General features: G+C 47.8%; 1 protein-coding gene across 1 annotated transcript; it reads left to right on the top strand.

Annotated features, from left to right (window-relative positions):
* Positions 1–13,710, top strand: LOC148129401 (solute carrier family 2, facilitated glucose transporter member 5-like). Its single transcript, XM_087944714.1, has 13 exons — positions 1–6; positions 820–906; positions 1,859–1,951; positions 2,218–2,384; positions 4,027–4,151; positions 4,829–4,981; positions 5,078–5,203; positions 6,301–6,488; positions 7,559–7,669; positions 8,612–8,717; positions 9,669–9,764; positions 10,933–11,060; positions 13,504–13,710. The coding sequence occupies exons 1-13, from the start codon at positions 1–3 to the stop codon at positions 13,708–13,710; spliced, it is 1,593 nt and encodes a 530-aa protein (XP_087800840.1).
* Positions 13,711–13,888: the final 178 nt, after the last annotated feature.

The following is a 13,888-nucleotide window of genomic DNA, read 5'->3' as shown; positions in this document are numbered from 1 at the left end:
ATGGAGGTTAGTGTTTCATTTCTGGTCTAACCTGCTTTGTGAATGCAACCAGTTAATTTCAAGAGCCACAGGATAGCTTGTGAGTTGTTAAGCAAGACAGCTGTGAAGGGAGCTTTGTCCCATTTTACAACCTTTCATGCCACCGTCATTAAGTAAATCACTGCGGTGAATAAAAGTTAGTAACACGGTTGTTAAGCCAGTTTGGGTCACCCCATTGATTTTCCTGGTCAGAAGGTGGCAAAAGGGAACCGTCATAAATGCGAGTCAGTTGCCAAACGCCCAAATTTGGATCCCCCTGATCACGGAGATGGAACAATGGTCGTAAGTGTGAAAACCAGTCCTAAGTCCCTTTTTTTTTTCATGTCACATTAAACTGTCACTAAATGAACTGCTACCTGTATAGCCAGCAGAGGAAAAAAAACAGGAAAAAATAATTCCGTATTATTTTAATAATTATTTTATTTTAATAATTATTATTTTAATAATTCCGTACTCAATGGTTTTGGGAGTTTCTTGGTTTTCATTCAGTCTGGGATTGTTTTAACCAGAGGTCTCCAAACTTGGCCACTTTTAAGACTTCTGGACTTCAACTCCCAGAATTCTCCAGCCAGCCGTGTCTGTCTCTTTTTTTTCTCTTAACCTCCTAAAGTGGAGAGAGATTGCAGAGGAAGGGATTACAAGAGAGCAAGCTCTGCCGGCTGGGGAATTCTGGGAGTTGAAGTCCACCAGTCTTAAAAGTGGCCAAGTTTGGGGACCCTTGGTTTTAACGAAAAATTTCCCTGGATCTTTGAACAGGCTTTTCTCCTTTTGTCTTCCCAGGTAGCTTGGTGTGATTGTCGCCTTCACAAAACCATGGGAAGCACAACGGAAGTGGATAAGAAAGTGATATTGAAAGAATGGACACAGGTGAATTGCTCTAAAAAAGAAATAATAATTGATCAAATGTATTTGCGTTTTGGGCTGTAAATAATCTCTGAGCAAGGCAGCAAAATTTGGCCAAGTTATTTCCAAGTGAGTCAGCTGTGCACCCTGGCTGGCCCTGATTTAAATTTAAATTCATGCTAATGTATACAAATACCCTGATAGGACACCTTAGCAATTGGGGAAGGCGTGGTGGGGCTTTTAAAAATATCTTTAAAATCAAACTTTCCTATTGATTCTGTTTTTTTATCTCGGCTGAAATATTGAATGGGGTTACCCCACTATTTCCGGCACCCTGAAAAGGAGAGTATAACCCTCTTATAAACATGTGGGTTACGTTTTACCAGATTTTCATTCGTTCCCCAACCTCTTTGTCAATAAGAATTCAGCAAGAATTTGCAGCGAAATCCTAGCCAGGAGAAGCTGCAAAATCTTGCTAAATTCTTATTTCAGAATTGTCCTCTGCCTTATTGACAAGGGGAAAAAAAAGTAAGTTTAGAGTCAGCCTTCATCAGTTCTTCCTTGCTGTCAGGAGTTTAGAATCCAGCTAATGTATTAAGTCAGTGGTGGCCAACCTTTTGGGGCTCCTGTGCCAAAAATTGTACGCATGCCAGCATCCAGAAGGCAATGCGCGTGCCCCCACACCTCCTTAACATGCACGTGAAATCCCCACCCACCCCACCGCCCCCTTACCTGCACTGTACCTCACAGCTCATTTTCGGCCAATTTGAGACCCTTTTGGGCCTCCCAGAGGCTTGAGGAAGGCTTCTGCAGGCTTCTGCAGGCTTTGCAGGCCAAAAACTAGGCCCGTTTCGTCACTTCTGGTATTTTCGGAAAAACAAGAAATGACGAAACGGGCCTAGTTTTCGGCCTGCACAGCCTGCAGAAGCCTTCTTGCGTTCAAATGGAGACCTCTCCTTGTCTTTTTTCTTCAAAGCTTACAGAAACCTCACGCCATCTTGTTTTTGTAACGGGCTTAGCGTCGCTCCAGCTGGGTTACAACCACTGGCTCTGCTACTCGGACACTAAGGTGAGTGACCTTCGCAAAGAAGGTGCCAGTTAAGATGCGACAAACCGGATGATACTTCTGTCATTATCCTCTCCTCCCTATGTGCCCTAGGATGGATAGGGTCCTCCTCTGACTACTCAGCTGGCGTCTGTCCTTCCCCGGCCTCCTCCACAACCTCTGGAGCCACACTTCCACTCCCTGTCGGCTGTTCCTCCTCTCCCTCAGAGTCAGTCTCCACCAGGGGCATGACATGGTCTCTATTTCAGTTGCTCCTTTCTTCCTTCCAGCTCATCCGACAATTTTATAATCTAACCTATCACAGCGGGAAGAAAAATGACAGTCAAAATGATACAATTCACGACAAGTTTGTGATCGGTATAGCCAGCAGCCTGTTTCCTCTTGGAGCCATGCTGGGCTCACTTCTTGTTGGAGTCCTGGTGGATAAATATGGCAGGTAAATGGATTTAGGGTGCCGCGAAGACCCATCTGTGAAGGCGGTTTTGGAGTAGAGTGAAAGAAAGAAGGGAAAGAAAAGAAGAGAGTGACATCTTAGTCCACTCCAAGAAATGTGGGTTGAAGTTCACCTTCACAAGCCCCCAAGATGGTTGGATATGGAATTTGATCTTCTCCAAGAAGGAGAATAGATTGAAATGAAGTTTGAGGTTCATTAAAGCAACTAGGTCTGCTTGCAGAATGAGGGTTTCCTCATTATTCCCACTATTCTCAACCTCTGTATCTTTCTTAATAGTTGTTGAGTTATTATTTTTAACCAACAATGGTTCATTCAGTTTTGGGGGACTGGGAGGGCATACCCTCATTTGTACAGGCAAAATTACTAAAAGTTTGGACTTATCCTTGGTTTCCAACTCTGGCTTCCCACCGGATACCAAGCTATGTTTTTTTATTTTATTTATTTATTTGATTTGTCCATTGCTTACAAGATAACAGGTATAAGTATAAACATGAGTAAGAATACAGGAAATAGATACAAACAAATGGGGACAATAGGACAGGGACGGTAGGCATGATTGTGCACTTATGCACGCCCCTTTCGTTTTGCGGTTTGTTACCGTTGGTTAACCCTGTTTTAATGGCTTAGCGTATGGTGCCAAGCCAATCCTGGGCTCCATAAATGAGCAACATGATGGCTTGAGTGAAGGAGGGTCCCATGAAGTCATCGTTTGGGCAGTTCAGGAACCCGAAGACAGAATGAAGATTGTCGGTCAAAATCTCAACAACTGAGATTGTTTTAAGACTCCTGATACTTTAGTCTAAACAGCTACATGCCCTGTTTCCCTGAAAATACGACCTACCCTGAAAGTAAGTCCTAGCTTGATTTTTACACATGCGCCCAATATTTTTACACATGCGCCCTACCCCCCCCAAAAAAATAAGCCCTATTTAAGATCCCGTCCACTCCAGAGTGGATGGGTGAAAATTAAGCTAGGGTGGGGAGGTGGGAGGTGGAGCTGTCCTACTACTTACCTTTGGACAGTTGTAGCCAGGCCTCGCACCCCCCAACACCTGCCATGCCAGCCCTTTTCTTCTGCAGTTGGCAAGGCTGGTAAGGCTTTCCTGGAGTCCTCTATAGCTGGCAACAAAGCTCTGGATCGATCCAGAGCTCAATTATTGGCTGCAGAGGCCTTCAGGAAAGCCTTGCCAGCTGCAGAAGAAGAAGTTCCTGAAGGCCTCTGACAGCGAAAAGGAGGCCGGGAGCGACGCATGCAAGTGAGGTTAGTCAGTGGATGACATCAGACCTGGTGCCTTTTTGGGGGGGCAAAAAATATATACAAGACAGGGTCTTATTTTCGGGGAAACACAATAAAAATATCACTTCTTGATTTATATTGCTGGGTATTGGGTGAACTCAGAGAGTGTTGGCTTAAATGAATAAATCATGGTTAAAGCACCTCTTAGATAGATACCATTCCTGGACAAATTAAACCTGAACGATAGATCCCTAAAACTAAGTTTTCCACCTCATTAGGACCTCCCAATTTTTACACATTGCTCACCGGTCCTTGCCTTCTTCTCTAATACTATCCAAGATGGAAAAGACTTCTGAACCCCAGCATTTCTTTCTGTTGTGTCTTCAGGAAAGGGACAATGATGACCAATAATTATATTTCCTTGCTGTGTTCCATGTTGATGATTTATGCCAACCTTCAGCATGGATTTATCTTCGCCATGTTTTCCCGTTTCTTTATTGGCATCTCAATGGGTGAGTAGGGGAAGTGTGTGTGTGTGTGGGGGTCATTTCATGTTGAACCCTCCTAAGCGAAGAGAAAGTCGCCTCCCAAGGAAACGGGCCCATGTTTTCCAACGAGAACAACTGCCACAGTTTAATGTTGGTGGCCGAAGCAAGGACCTTAGCACTGAATAGGATTATCTTCCCTTAAAGCTGTTCCACTCCCTGACTTAAATGCATCCACGATCCTTCCGAGGTGCTGCCCAGATGTGGTTTTGCACAGTGGTGGGATTCAAATTTTTTTTTACTATCGGTTTACTGTGGGCATGGCTTGGTGGGCAGGGCAGGGGAAGGATACTGCAAAATCCCATTCCCTCCCAACCCCCCTACCCTGCTTTCCAGCTCCGTTCTCCTGTGCAGGGCAACCAAAGAAGACCCAGCTGATCAGCTGGGACTTGGGAGGCAGAGAATAGATGGGGGTGGGGCCAGTCAGAGGTGGTATTGGCCGGTTCTCTGAATGACTCGAATTTTCCGCTACCGGTTCTCCAGAACTGGTCAGAACTGGCCACCTCTGGTTGTGGACTTCAACTCCCAGAATTCTTCAGTCAGCATACCTTGCTGAGTAGTTCTGGGAGTTGAAGTCCTACAAGTCTTAAAGTTGCCAACTTTGAAGGTTTTCTGAACATGTCTGGAATGTTATTGTTCCACAGGTATTTTCTCCAGCGTGATTCCTATGTATCTCCTAGAGACCAGCCCCCTGAATATGAGGGGTTCCATCGGTATGGTGCCCCAGTTCTTTCTGGTGATCGGGGTCCAACTGGCTCAGATATTTGCCTTTCCTGAACTACTGGGCACCGTAGAAGGTAACTCCGTTTCCTCTTGATAAGGGGGGGCGGGGAAGTGTTGGGATTACATCACCCAACATCCCCTCCTTCGACCACTGGTGTCTCTTCATGCAGGTTGGCCAGTCCTGGTGAGTTTGCCTGGGCTCTTAGCTATCTGGCAGATCCTTCTGCTCCCTTCCTGCCCTGAAAGTCCAAGGTACCTGTTGATGCAGAAGAAAGAAGAAGAAGAAGCCAGAGAAGGTATCTGCTAGGGTTGGGGTGGAGCCATATTTAAATTTGTTGCAGCCTGTGTGGCGTTTAAACAAGTCCAAACTCTAGGAAATGTGAAAATGGGGAGTGGTCAGAGGAGGTATTATCTCATTGATTATGTTCCATCAAGTTGTTGTTGACCCTTAGTGGCCACATAAATAAGTTTTCTCCAGGAGGATCTGTCCCCAGCTTGGTCCTTCAGAACTTCCAGTGATTCAGAACTTCCAGTGATTCACTCATCATCCCTCCAGCTAAGTTCAGACATCGAGACTCCATTAATTCATGGTTTGTTCCCGACAAATGCCCCTCCTTAAGTGTCTCCCTAAGTCTCAATCCCCAGGTGTGCCTTGTGGAGAGGGGCGGGGCACTCTCCTCCCGAGTACTCGCATCAGTCTGTGCTGTTCTCGCCTTCTCTCCACTCTCCGTACTTGAGGATCAGGAGGGTCCTTTCTCATCGCCTGAGCTCTGTTTCTCATGTTCACTGCTTAGCCTCTCTTGGTCATCCTGCCCCCCGCTTCCTCTCTGCCTACAAGCCATCCCAATCCTGAAAGGCCCTGGCCTGACTGGCCCTGCTCCTCCCCATTTTCCTCCGAAGCCACCGAAGCTGCTCTAGAGATTGTCTGTTCATGCAGTTAATAAATGAAGTGCTACATGAACATCTTTATAAGGGGATTCTTGTGTACTTGGTTGACATCCTCATCTACACTGAGACGATGGACGACCACATGCCCCTAGTCCACCAGGTACTAGAAAAACTTCTAGCAGCACACCTGTATGTCAAGCTGTCGAAATGCAAATTTCACCGCACACAGTTGAGCTACCTGGGCTACCGAGTCTCCAATGAGGGCATAGAGATGGACCCAGCCAAAGTACAAGCCATTCTGGGCTGGCCACAACAAAGAGAGATTCTCTATTTTGTGCTGCTAGAAGTTTTTCTAGTATCTGGCGGACTGGGGGTATGCTCCTATTCCCTCAGAGATTCAGGCTCCGACGGGGAGCATGACACCATCCCATTCTTATCCTTATCCTGTATTCTTGTCCCCCTCCAACTTCAACCGTTGGGGGGAGGTTCTGTTTCTTCTCCCCAGTCCTGAAGCACCTCAGGTTGCAGAGTGACGTCGAGGATGAACTGGAGGAACTCCGACGGGAGGACCTTTTTGAGAAGGATGAGAAGAACATGAACGCCCTGCGGTTGCTGTGCTATCGTCCACTCCATTGGAACCTGGTTTCGGTGGTGATCATCGAAACAGGCCAGCAGCTTTCTGGCGTCAATGTGGTAAGGCAGGGGTGTCAAACTGGATTTCTTTGAGGGCTAGATCGGCATTGTAGTTCTCGTCCGAAGGCCAGCAGTAAGGAGGCAGGGGGGCAGGACGGATGCCTCCTGCAGCGCCCTGCCAGCCAAAATGGGGAGTGGAGGGGTCTGTACATGACCCCCCCCAATGCCTCGTTTTCACCCTCCATGGCCTCCTGCAGCACTCACTTGGCTGTTTTCGGCCCGTTTTTCAATCTGTTTTCGGCTTGTTCATGGGCCATTTTTCAGGCTGTTTTGGGGCTGTTTTCCAGACTGTTTCCAGGCCGTTTCCAGGCCTTTTGGGGGGTCTTCTGGGGCCTGTTTTGGGGCTGTTTTCCAGGCTGTTTACAGGCTGTTTTTCAGGCCATTTGGGGGGGGGGGCTTTGAGGGCCTCTTTTGGGGCCGTTTTCCCAGCTGTTTCAAGGCTGTTTCATCTAGTCCAACCCCTCACCCAAGCAGGAGACCCTACACCATTTCTGACAGATTATTATCTTCTTGAAAGCCTCCGGGGATGAAGCTTCCACAACTTTTGCAAGCAACTTCTGTTCCGTGGGTTGATTGTTCTCCCTGTCAGGAAATTCCTCCTTATTTCCAGGTTGAATCTCTCCTGGATCAGTTTCCATCCATTATTATTCATTGTCTGGCCTTGAGGTGCCTTGGAAAATAGCTTGACCCCCTTCCTCCTCTCTATGGCAGCCCCTCAAATATTGGAAGACTGCTCTCCTGTCTCCCCTGGTCCTTCTCCTCCCTAGACTAGCCAGGCCCTCTTCCTGCAACCGTTCTTCATATGTTTTAGTCTCCAGCCCCCTTATTCCTCCTGGTTCCTCTTCTCTGCACTCTTTCTAGAGTCTCAACCTCTTTTTTTATAGTGTGGTGACCAAAACTGGATGCAGGACTCTAGGTGTGGCCTTGCTAAGGCTTCTTGGAGTCTATAAGTCTTAAAGTTGCCAGGTTTGGAGACTTCTCTGCTCTAGGGGATACATAACCCAAAATGATGAAGATCTTCTGAACGTGTCTGGAAACCGAGATCTTTTGTTGTGCTGGTTTTCTTTCAGATCTACCTCTACGTTGAGGAAATGCTCTACTCTACCGGGTTAAGCCACAAAAACGCCCGATATTTCCAAATGATGACCACTGGCCTGTTAATCTTGGCTATCTTATTTGGGGTGAGCATCTCCTCCTCCTCTTCCTCCTCCTCCTCCTTCTCCTCTTCTACGTTTCTTCTTCCTTTTCCTCTTCTTCCTCTTCCTCCTCCTCCTCTTCTTCTTTTCTTCCTCTTCTTATTCCACTTCCTCCTCCTCCCCTTCTTCTTTTTCCTCGTGTTCTTCCTCCACCTCCTCTTCTTCTAATTCTTCTTCTAATTCTTCTTTTCTTCTTCCTCCTCCACCTCCTCCTCCTCCTCCTCCTCCTCCTCCTCCTCCTCCTCCTCCTCCTCCTCCTCCTCCTCCTCTTCTTCTTCTTCTTCTTCTTCTTCTTCTTCTTCTTCTTCTTCTTCTTCTTCTTCTTCTTCTTCTTCTTCTTCTTCTTCTTCTTCTTCTTCCTCCTCCTCCTCCTCCTCCTCTTTCTCTCTCCTCCTCTTTCTCCTCCTCCTCTTTTTCTTCCATTTTTCTTCCTTTTCCTCTTCTTCTTCTCCTCCTCCTCCTCCTCCTCTTCTTTTCTTCTTCTTCTTCTTCTTCTTCTTCTTCTTTTCTTCTTCCTCTTCTTCTTCTTTTCTTCTTCTTCCTCCTTCTCCTCCTCCTCTTCTTCTTTTCTTCTTCTTCCTCCTCCTCCTCCTCTTTCTTCTTCTCTTCTCCTTTCTTCTTCTTCCTCCTCCTCCTCCTCCTCCACCATCTCTGTGTTCATTTTTTAACCCTGTTTTGTTGAAGAAGCCAGGTGTAGTTTTTCAGCCAAGCAAAATAGCCATCATGAGGCTGAATCCTGGTTTGTTTCCTACCTTCCTTTCTGAGCTTCTCCTTCCTGACCTGAAATCAAATCATGGCAGCTTTGGCCATTTTTTTACGGGGGGGTGGGGGGAGCTGAATGGAGGTGGAAAAATGGAGTTGGTTCTGACCTAGGAGAGAAACCAGTGGGTGCTGATTTGTTCCATTTCCCCCCTCCCCATTTTGCAGATGTACATTGTGGATAGGAAAGGACGGAAAGTGCAGCTTCTCGTTGGGTTTGGGATGGCCACTGTCTTCTGCCTCGTGTTCACAGTGACCCGAGATCTACAGGTACGTAACAGGGGAGACGTTGCTCAAAAAGGATGGGATTTTGGAATTTAGAATAACAAGAGTTGGAAGGGTCTTTGGAGGTCTTCTAGTCCACCCACCTGCCTAGGCAGGAAACCCTATACCATTTCAGACAAATGCTTATCCAATCCCTTCTTAAAAACTCCCAGTGTTGGAGCATTTACAACTTCTGGTGGCAAGCTGTTCCACTGGTCCATTGTTCTCACTGTCAGGAAATTCCTCCTTAGTTCTAAGTTGCTTCTCTCCTTTATCAGTTTCCACCTTTGCTTCTTGTCCTGCCTTCTCAGGTGCTTTGGAGAATAGCTTGACTCCCTCTTCTTTGGGGCAGCCCCTGAGATATTGGGACACTGCTATCATGTCTCCCCTAGTCCTTCTTTTCATCAGACTAGATATACCCAGTTCCTGCAACCGTTCCCCTTCCTTCCTCCCTCTTTTCCTTCCTTCCTTCCTTCCTTCTTCCCCCCCTTCCCTTCCTCCCTCCCTCCTTCTTTTCCTCTCTCTTTTGCTAAAACATTTTTATTTTTTTCCCCTCCCTCTGCAGTCTAAATTTGCCTGGTTGACCATCTTTAACAACATCATTATCAACATTTTCCTTTGTGTCCACGCTTTTGGGCCAAGTGAGTAGCTGTGTGTGTGTGTGTGTGTGTGTGTGTGTGTGTGTGTGTATGTGAGGGAAACCGGTCGGTGAACTGGTTAGATTTGCACCCGGGCCTGGGATTTTCCCCGACAGCGTAAACACACATCCCCCCACCCCCGCGTATTTCTCCGCTAAATTGCTTGGAGATCCGGAGGGTTCCAGGAGAAAGAACTTGAAAAAAAATTCTCCCCATTGATTTAAAGCTGGTCTTCAAGTATCTGTTTAATGACCGATCCAAGTTACGACGACGGTGCTGGGGGCAAAAAAAATGGGGGACGTGTTTTCCCACGACGGTTGCAGGATCTTGTGATCAAAATTGGCACCTGGCATGTATTGATATCCTGGGCTACAGTGTCGTGAACTTAAAACGACTGCAGCGCGATTCGTTTAACGACGGTGGGTGGCAAGAAAGGTCGCGGGGGGGGCGCGCCTAGAACTCGCTTAACGGCTGCTTTGCTCGGCGGCAAAAATTTGGGGGCGTAAGTCAAGGACTGGCGGGACTCTAGACCACAAACCGGGGATGCATTGAAACACTAACTCGAAAACTGGAGGGTGAAAATGATTTCCCTTCTCGGGGAAAGCAAAGTGGCCGGGCCATTTCGGGGTGACTGCAGAGACCTCGGCGGCATTCTTGGGGCAGGCAACTGGATCTCTCCCCACACCCCAACTTGGAAGCACCCCCAAATTCAATGGCCATTGCCATTGCCTTTCTTGAAAAAGCCAGAAGGGAAACTGCCAGAGGTGCGCTTTAGAGAAAAGAAATGGTTATTTTAAAACTCACTCTCTCTCTCTCCGTCCTCCCTCCTTCTCTTCCTCCTTCCCTCTTTTTTCCTCTCCCTCCTTCCCTTCCTCCCTTTTTCTTCCTTCCTTCCCTCCCTTTCTCCCTCCTTTTTCTCCCTCCCTCCCTCTTCCTCCCTCCCTCCCTCCTTTTCCCCCTTCCTCCCTCTCCCCCTCTTTCTTCTCCCCCTCCTCCTTCCCTTCCTTCCCTCCCTCCATTTCCCCCTTCCTTCCTTCTTCCCTCCCTCCCTTCCATCCCTGCCTCCCTACCTCCTTCTTTTCCTTCCTTCTTTCCTTTCCTTTCCTCCCTCCCTCCTTTTTCTCCTCCCTCCCTTTTCCATCCCTCCTCTCTCCCTCTCCCTCCCTCCCTTTTTCCCCTTCCTTCCTTCCTTCCCCTTCCTTCCTTCCTTCCTTCCTTCCTTCCTTCCTTCCTTCCTTCCTTCCTTCCTCCATCCTTCTTCCCTGCCTCCCTTTTCCTTCCTCCCTTCCCTCCCTCCCTCTAATTCCTTCCTTCCTTCCTTCCTTCCTTCCTTCCTTCCTTCCTTCTTCCTTCCTTCCTTCTTTCTTCCTCCCTCCTTCTTTTCCTTCCTTCCTTCCTTCCTTCCTCCATCCTTCCTTCTCTTTTCCTTCCTCCCTTCCTCCCTCCTTTTCCATCCTTCCTTCCTTCCTTCCTTCCTTCCTTCCTTCCTTCCTTCCTTCCTTCCTTCCTTCCCTTCCTCTATCCTTCTTCCCTCCCTCCCTCTGTTCCTTCCTTCCTTGTTCCTCCTTTTTTGGGGGGGTACCTCAGGTTCCCTGATCAACCTACTGGTTGGAGAGCTGTTTCTGCAATCTTCCCGGTCCTCAGCTTACGTCATCGGACAATTTGTACAGTGGTTCCTGAACTACCTAACCGTCTTAATCTTTATCTACGTAGAGGTGAGTCAACAACCTTGCAGCTATTTTTCGGATATCTCTTGGAGCAAGAAATAAAAACCCACCTGAAGATCAGGAAGGCCAATGGCCTCCCCCCTCCCATCCATTTTTTTTGTGGGGGGAAGATTAGGGTGGTGGGAAAACCAGGATTTTCTCTGGCTAGGGTGGGTGAACGTTGGAAATGTGGTAATTGATAGCAAAGGGAGATTTACAGCTGTGGGATGCATATCCTGGGTAAACAGAAGCTTTAAATCCATATTTTTCGAGTGTGACACATTTAAGACATACGGACTTCAACTCCCAGAATTCCCCAGCCAGCTGTACTAATGGTGGCTGGGGAATTCTGGGAGTGGAAGTTACCATCTTAAGGCGTGTTTCCTGGGAATTCTGGGAGTGGAAGCTACCATCTTAAGGCATGTTTCCTGGGAATTCTGGGAGTGGAAGTTTACCCATCTTAAGGCATGTTTCCTGGGGAATTCTGGGAGTGGAAGTTTACCCATCTTAAGGCGTGTTTCCTGGGAATTCTGGGAGTGGAAGTTTACCCATCTTAAGGCGTGTTTCCTGGGGAATTCTGGGAGTGGAAGCTTACCCATCTTAAGGCGTGTTTCCTGGGGAATTCTGGGAGTGGAAGCTTACCCATCTTAAGGCGTGTTTCCTGGGGAATTCTGGGAGTGGAAGCTTACCCATCTTAAGGCGTGTTTCCTGGGGAATTCTGGGAGTGGAAGCTTACCCATCTTAAGGCGTGTTTCCTGGGGAATTCTGGGAGTGGAAGTTTACCCATCTTAAGGCGTGTTTCCTGGGGAATTCTGGGAGTGGAAGCTTTACCCATCTTAAGGCATGTTTCTGGGGAATTCTGGGAGTGGAAGTTTACCCATCTTAAGGCATGTTTCCTGGGGAATTCTGGGAGTGGAAGTTTACCCATCTTAAGGCGTGTTTCCTGGGGAATTCTGGGAGTGGAAGTTTACCCATCTTAAGGCATGTTTCCTGGGAAATTCTGGGAGTGGAAGGTTACCCATCTTAAGGCATGTTTCCTGGGGAATTCTGGGAGTGGAAGTTTACCCATCTTAAGGCATGTTTCCTGGGGAATTCTGGGAGTGGAAGCTTACCCATCTTAAGGCGTGTTTCCTGGGGAATTCTGGGAGTGGAAGTTTACCCATCTTAAGGCGTGTTTCCTGGGGAATTCTGGGAGTGGAAGTTTACCCATCTTAAGGCATGTTTCTGGGGAATTCTGGGAGTGGAAGTTTACCCATCTTAAGGCATGTTTCCTGGGGAATTCTGGGAGTGGAAGGTTACCCATCTTAAGGCATGTTTCCTGGGGAATTCTGGGAGTGGAAGTTTACCCATCTTAAGGCATGTTTCCTGGGGAATTCTGGGAGTGGAAGTTTACCCATCTTAAGGCGTGTTTCCTGGGGAATTCTGGGAGTGGAAGCTTACCCATCTTAAGGCGTGTTTCCTGGGGAATTCTGGGAGTGGAAGGTTACCCATCTTAAGGCATGTTTCCTGGGGAATTCTGGGAGTGGAAGGTTACCCATCTTAAGGCATGTTTCCTGGGAATTCTGGGAGTGGAAGGTTACCCATCTTAAGGCATGTTTCCTGGGGAATTCTGGGAGTGGAAGTTACCCATCTTAAGGCATGTTTCCTGGGGAATTCTGGGAGTGGAAGGTTACCCATCTTAAGGCGTGTTTCCTGGGGAATTCTGGGAGCGGAAGGTTACCCATCTTAAGGCGTGTTTCCTGGGGAATTCTGGGAGTGGAAGGTTACCCATCTTAAGGCATGTTTCCTGGGGAATTCTGGGAGTGGAAGTTTACCCATCTTAAGGCATGTTTCCTGGGGAATTCTGGGAGTGGAAGGTTACCCATCTTAAGGCATGTTTCCTGGGGAATTCTGGGAGCGGAAGGTTACCCATCTTAAGGCGTGTTTCCTGGGGAATTCTGGGAGTGGAAGGTTACCCATCTTAAGGCATGTTTCTTTCTGGGAGTGGAAGGTTACCCATCTTGTGTTTCCTGGGGAATTCTGGGAGTGGAAGGTTACCCATCTTAAGGCATGTTTCCTGGGAATTCTGGGAGCGGAAGGTTACCCATCTTAAGGCATGTTTCCTGGGAATTCTGGGAGTGGAAGGTTACCCATCTTAAGGCATGTTTCTGGGAATTCTGGGAGTGGAAGGTTACCCATCTTAAGGCATGTTTCCTGGGAATTCTGGGAGTGGAAGTTTACCCATCTTAAGGCATGTTTCCTGGGAATTCTGGGAGTGGAAGCTTACCCATCTTAAGGCGTGTTTCCTGGGGAATTCTGGGAGTGGAAGCGTACGCATCTTAAACTTGGTTGGGAAGCACAGCACAGGAAGGCAGGGTGTGTGTGTGAGAAGGACCCCTCGGCCTGGACCTATGTCAAAAGAGATCCAGTAGTCGATCCCTTTGGATACCAACCTTTCTCCTTTCTTCCCCAGCACAACATCGGGCCTTACAGCCTCCTCGTTGCCAGCCCTGTAAGCTTGGCGACTTTTTTTTACATCCTGAAGATGATTCCTGAAACCAAAGAAAAGACCTTTGTGGAGATCCAGGGGCTGATACCCCTCCCCAAGGCCAAGCGGACTAGCCCAGCAACAGCCAGCCGAACAAAACCAGTGCCTTCCGCTCAAACTTTGGCTTTATAAAGAAGCGTCCGGCTCTGCTTAATTTCCCCCTTCCATTCTCTGCAAAACCAGCATCACTTTCCAAATCCTTGGATTGTGGCAACGTGGTGGTGGCAACCCATTCTTTGGGGCCTGGGGCCTTTCTTTGTAAATAGAAAAAGGGGTGTGCGTTTGCTTTCATTAAAGTTATTTTTTTGGG

Source organism: Notechis scutatus, chromosome 16, assembly GCF_049901735.1.
Source record: "Notechis scutatus isolate UNSWTSFEM ecotype Mainland chromosome 16, rNotScu1.2, whole genome shotgun sequence".
Classification (NCBI taxonomy): domain Eukaryota; kingdom Metazoa; phylum Chordata; class Lepidosauria; order Squamata; family Elapidae; genus Notechis; species Notechis scutatus.
The sequence above is the reverse complement of the archived record's forward strand: the minus strand, read 5'-3'. Positions and strand labels throughout refer to the sequence as shown.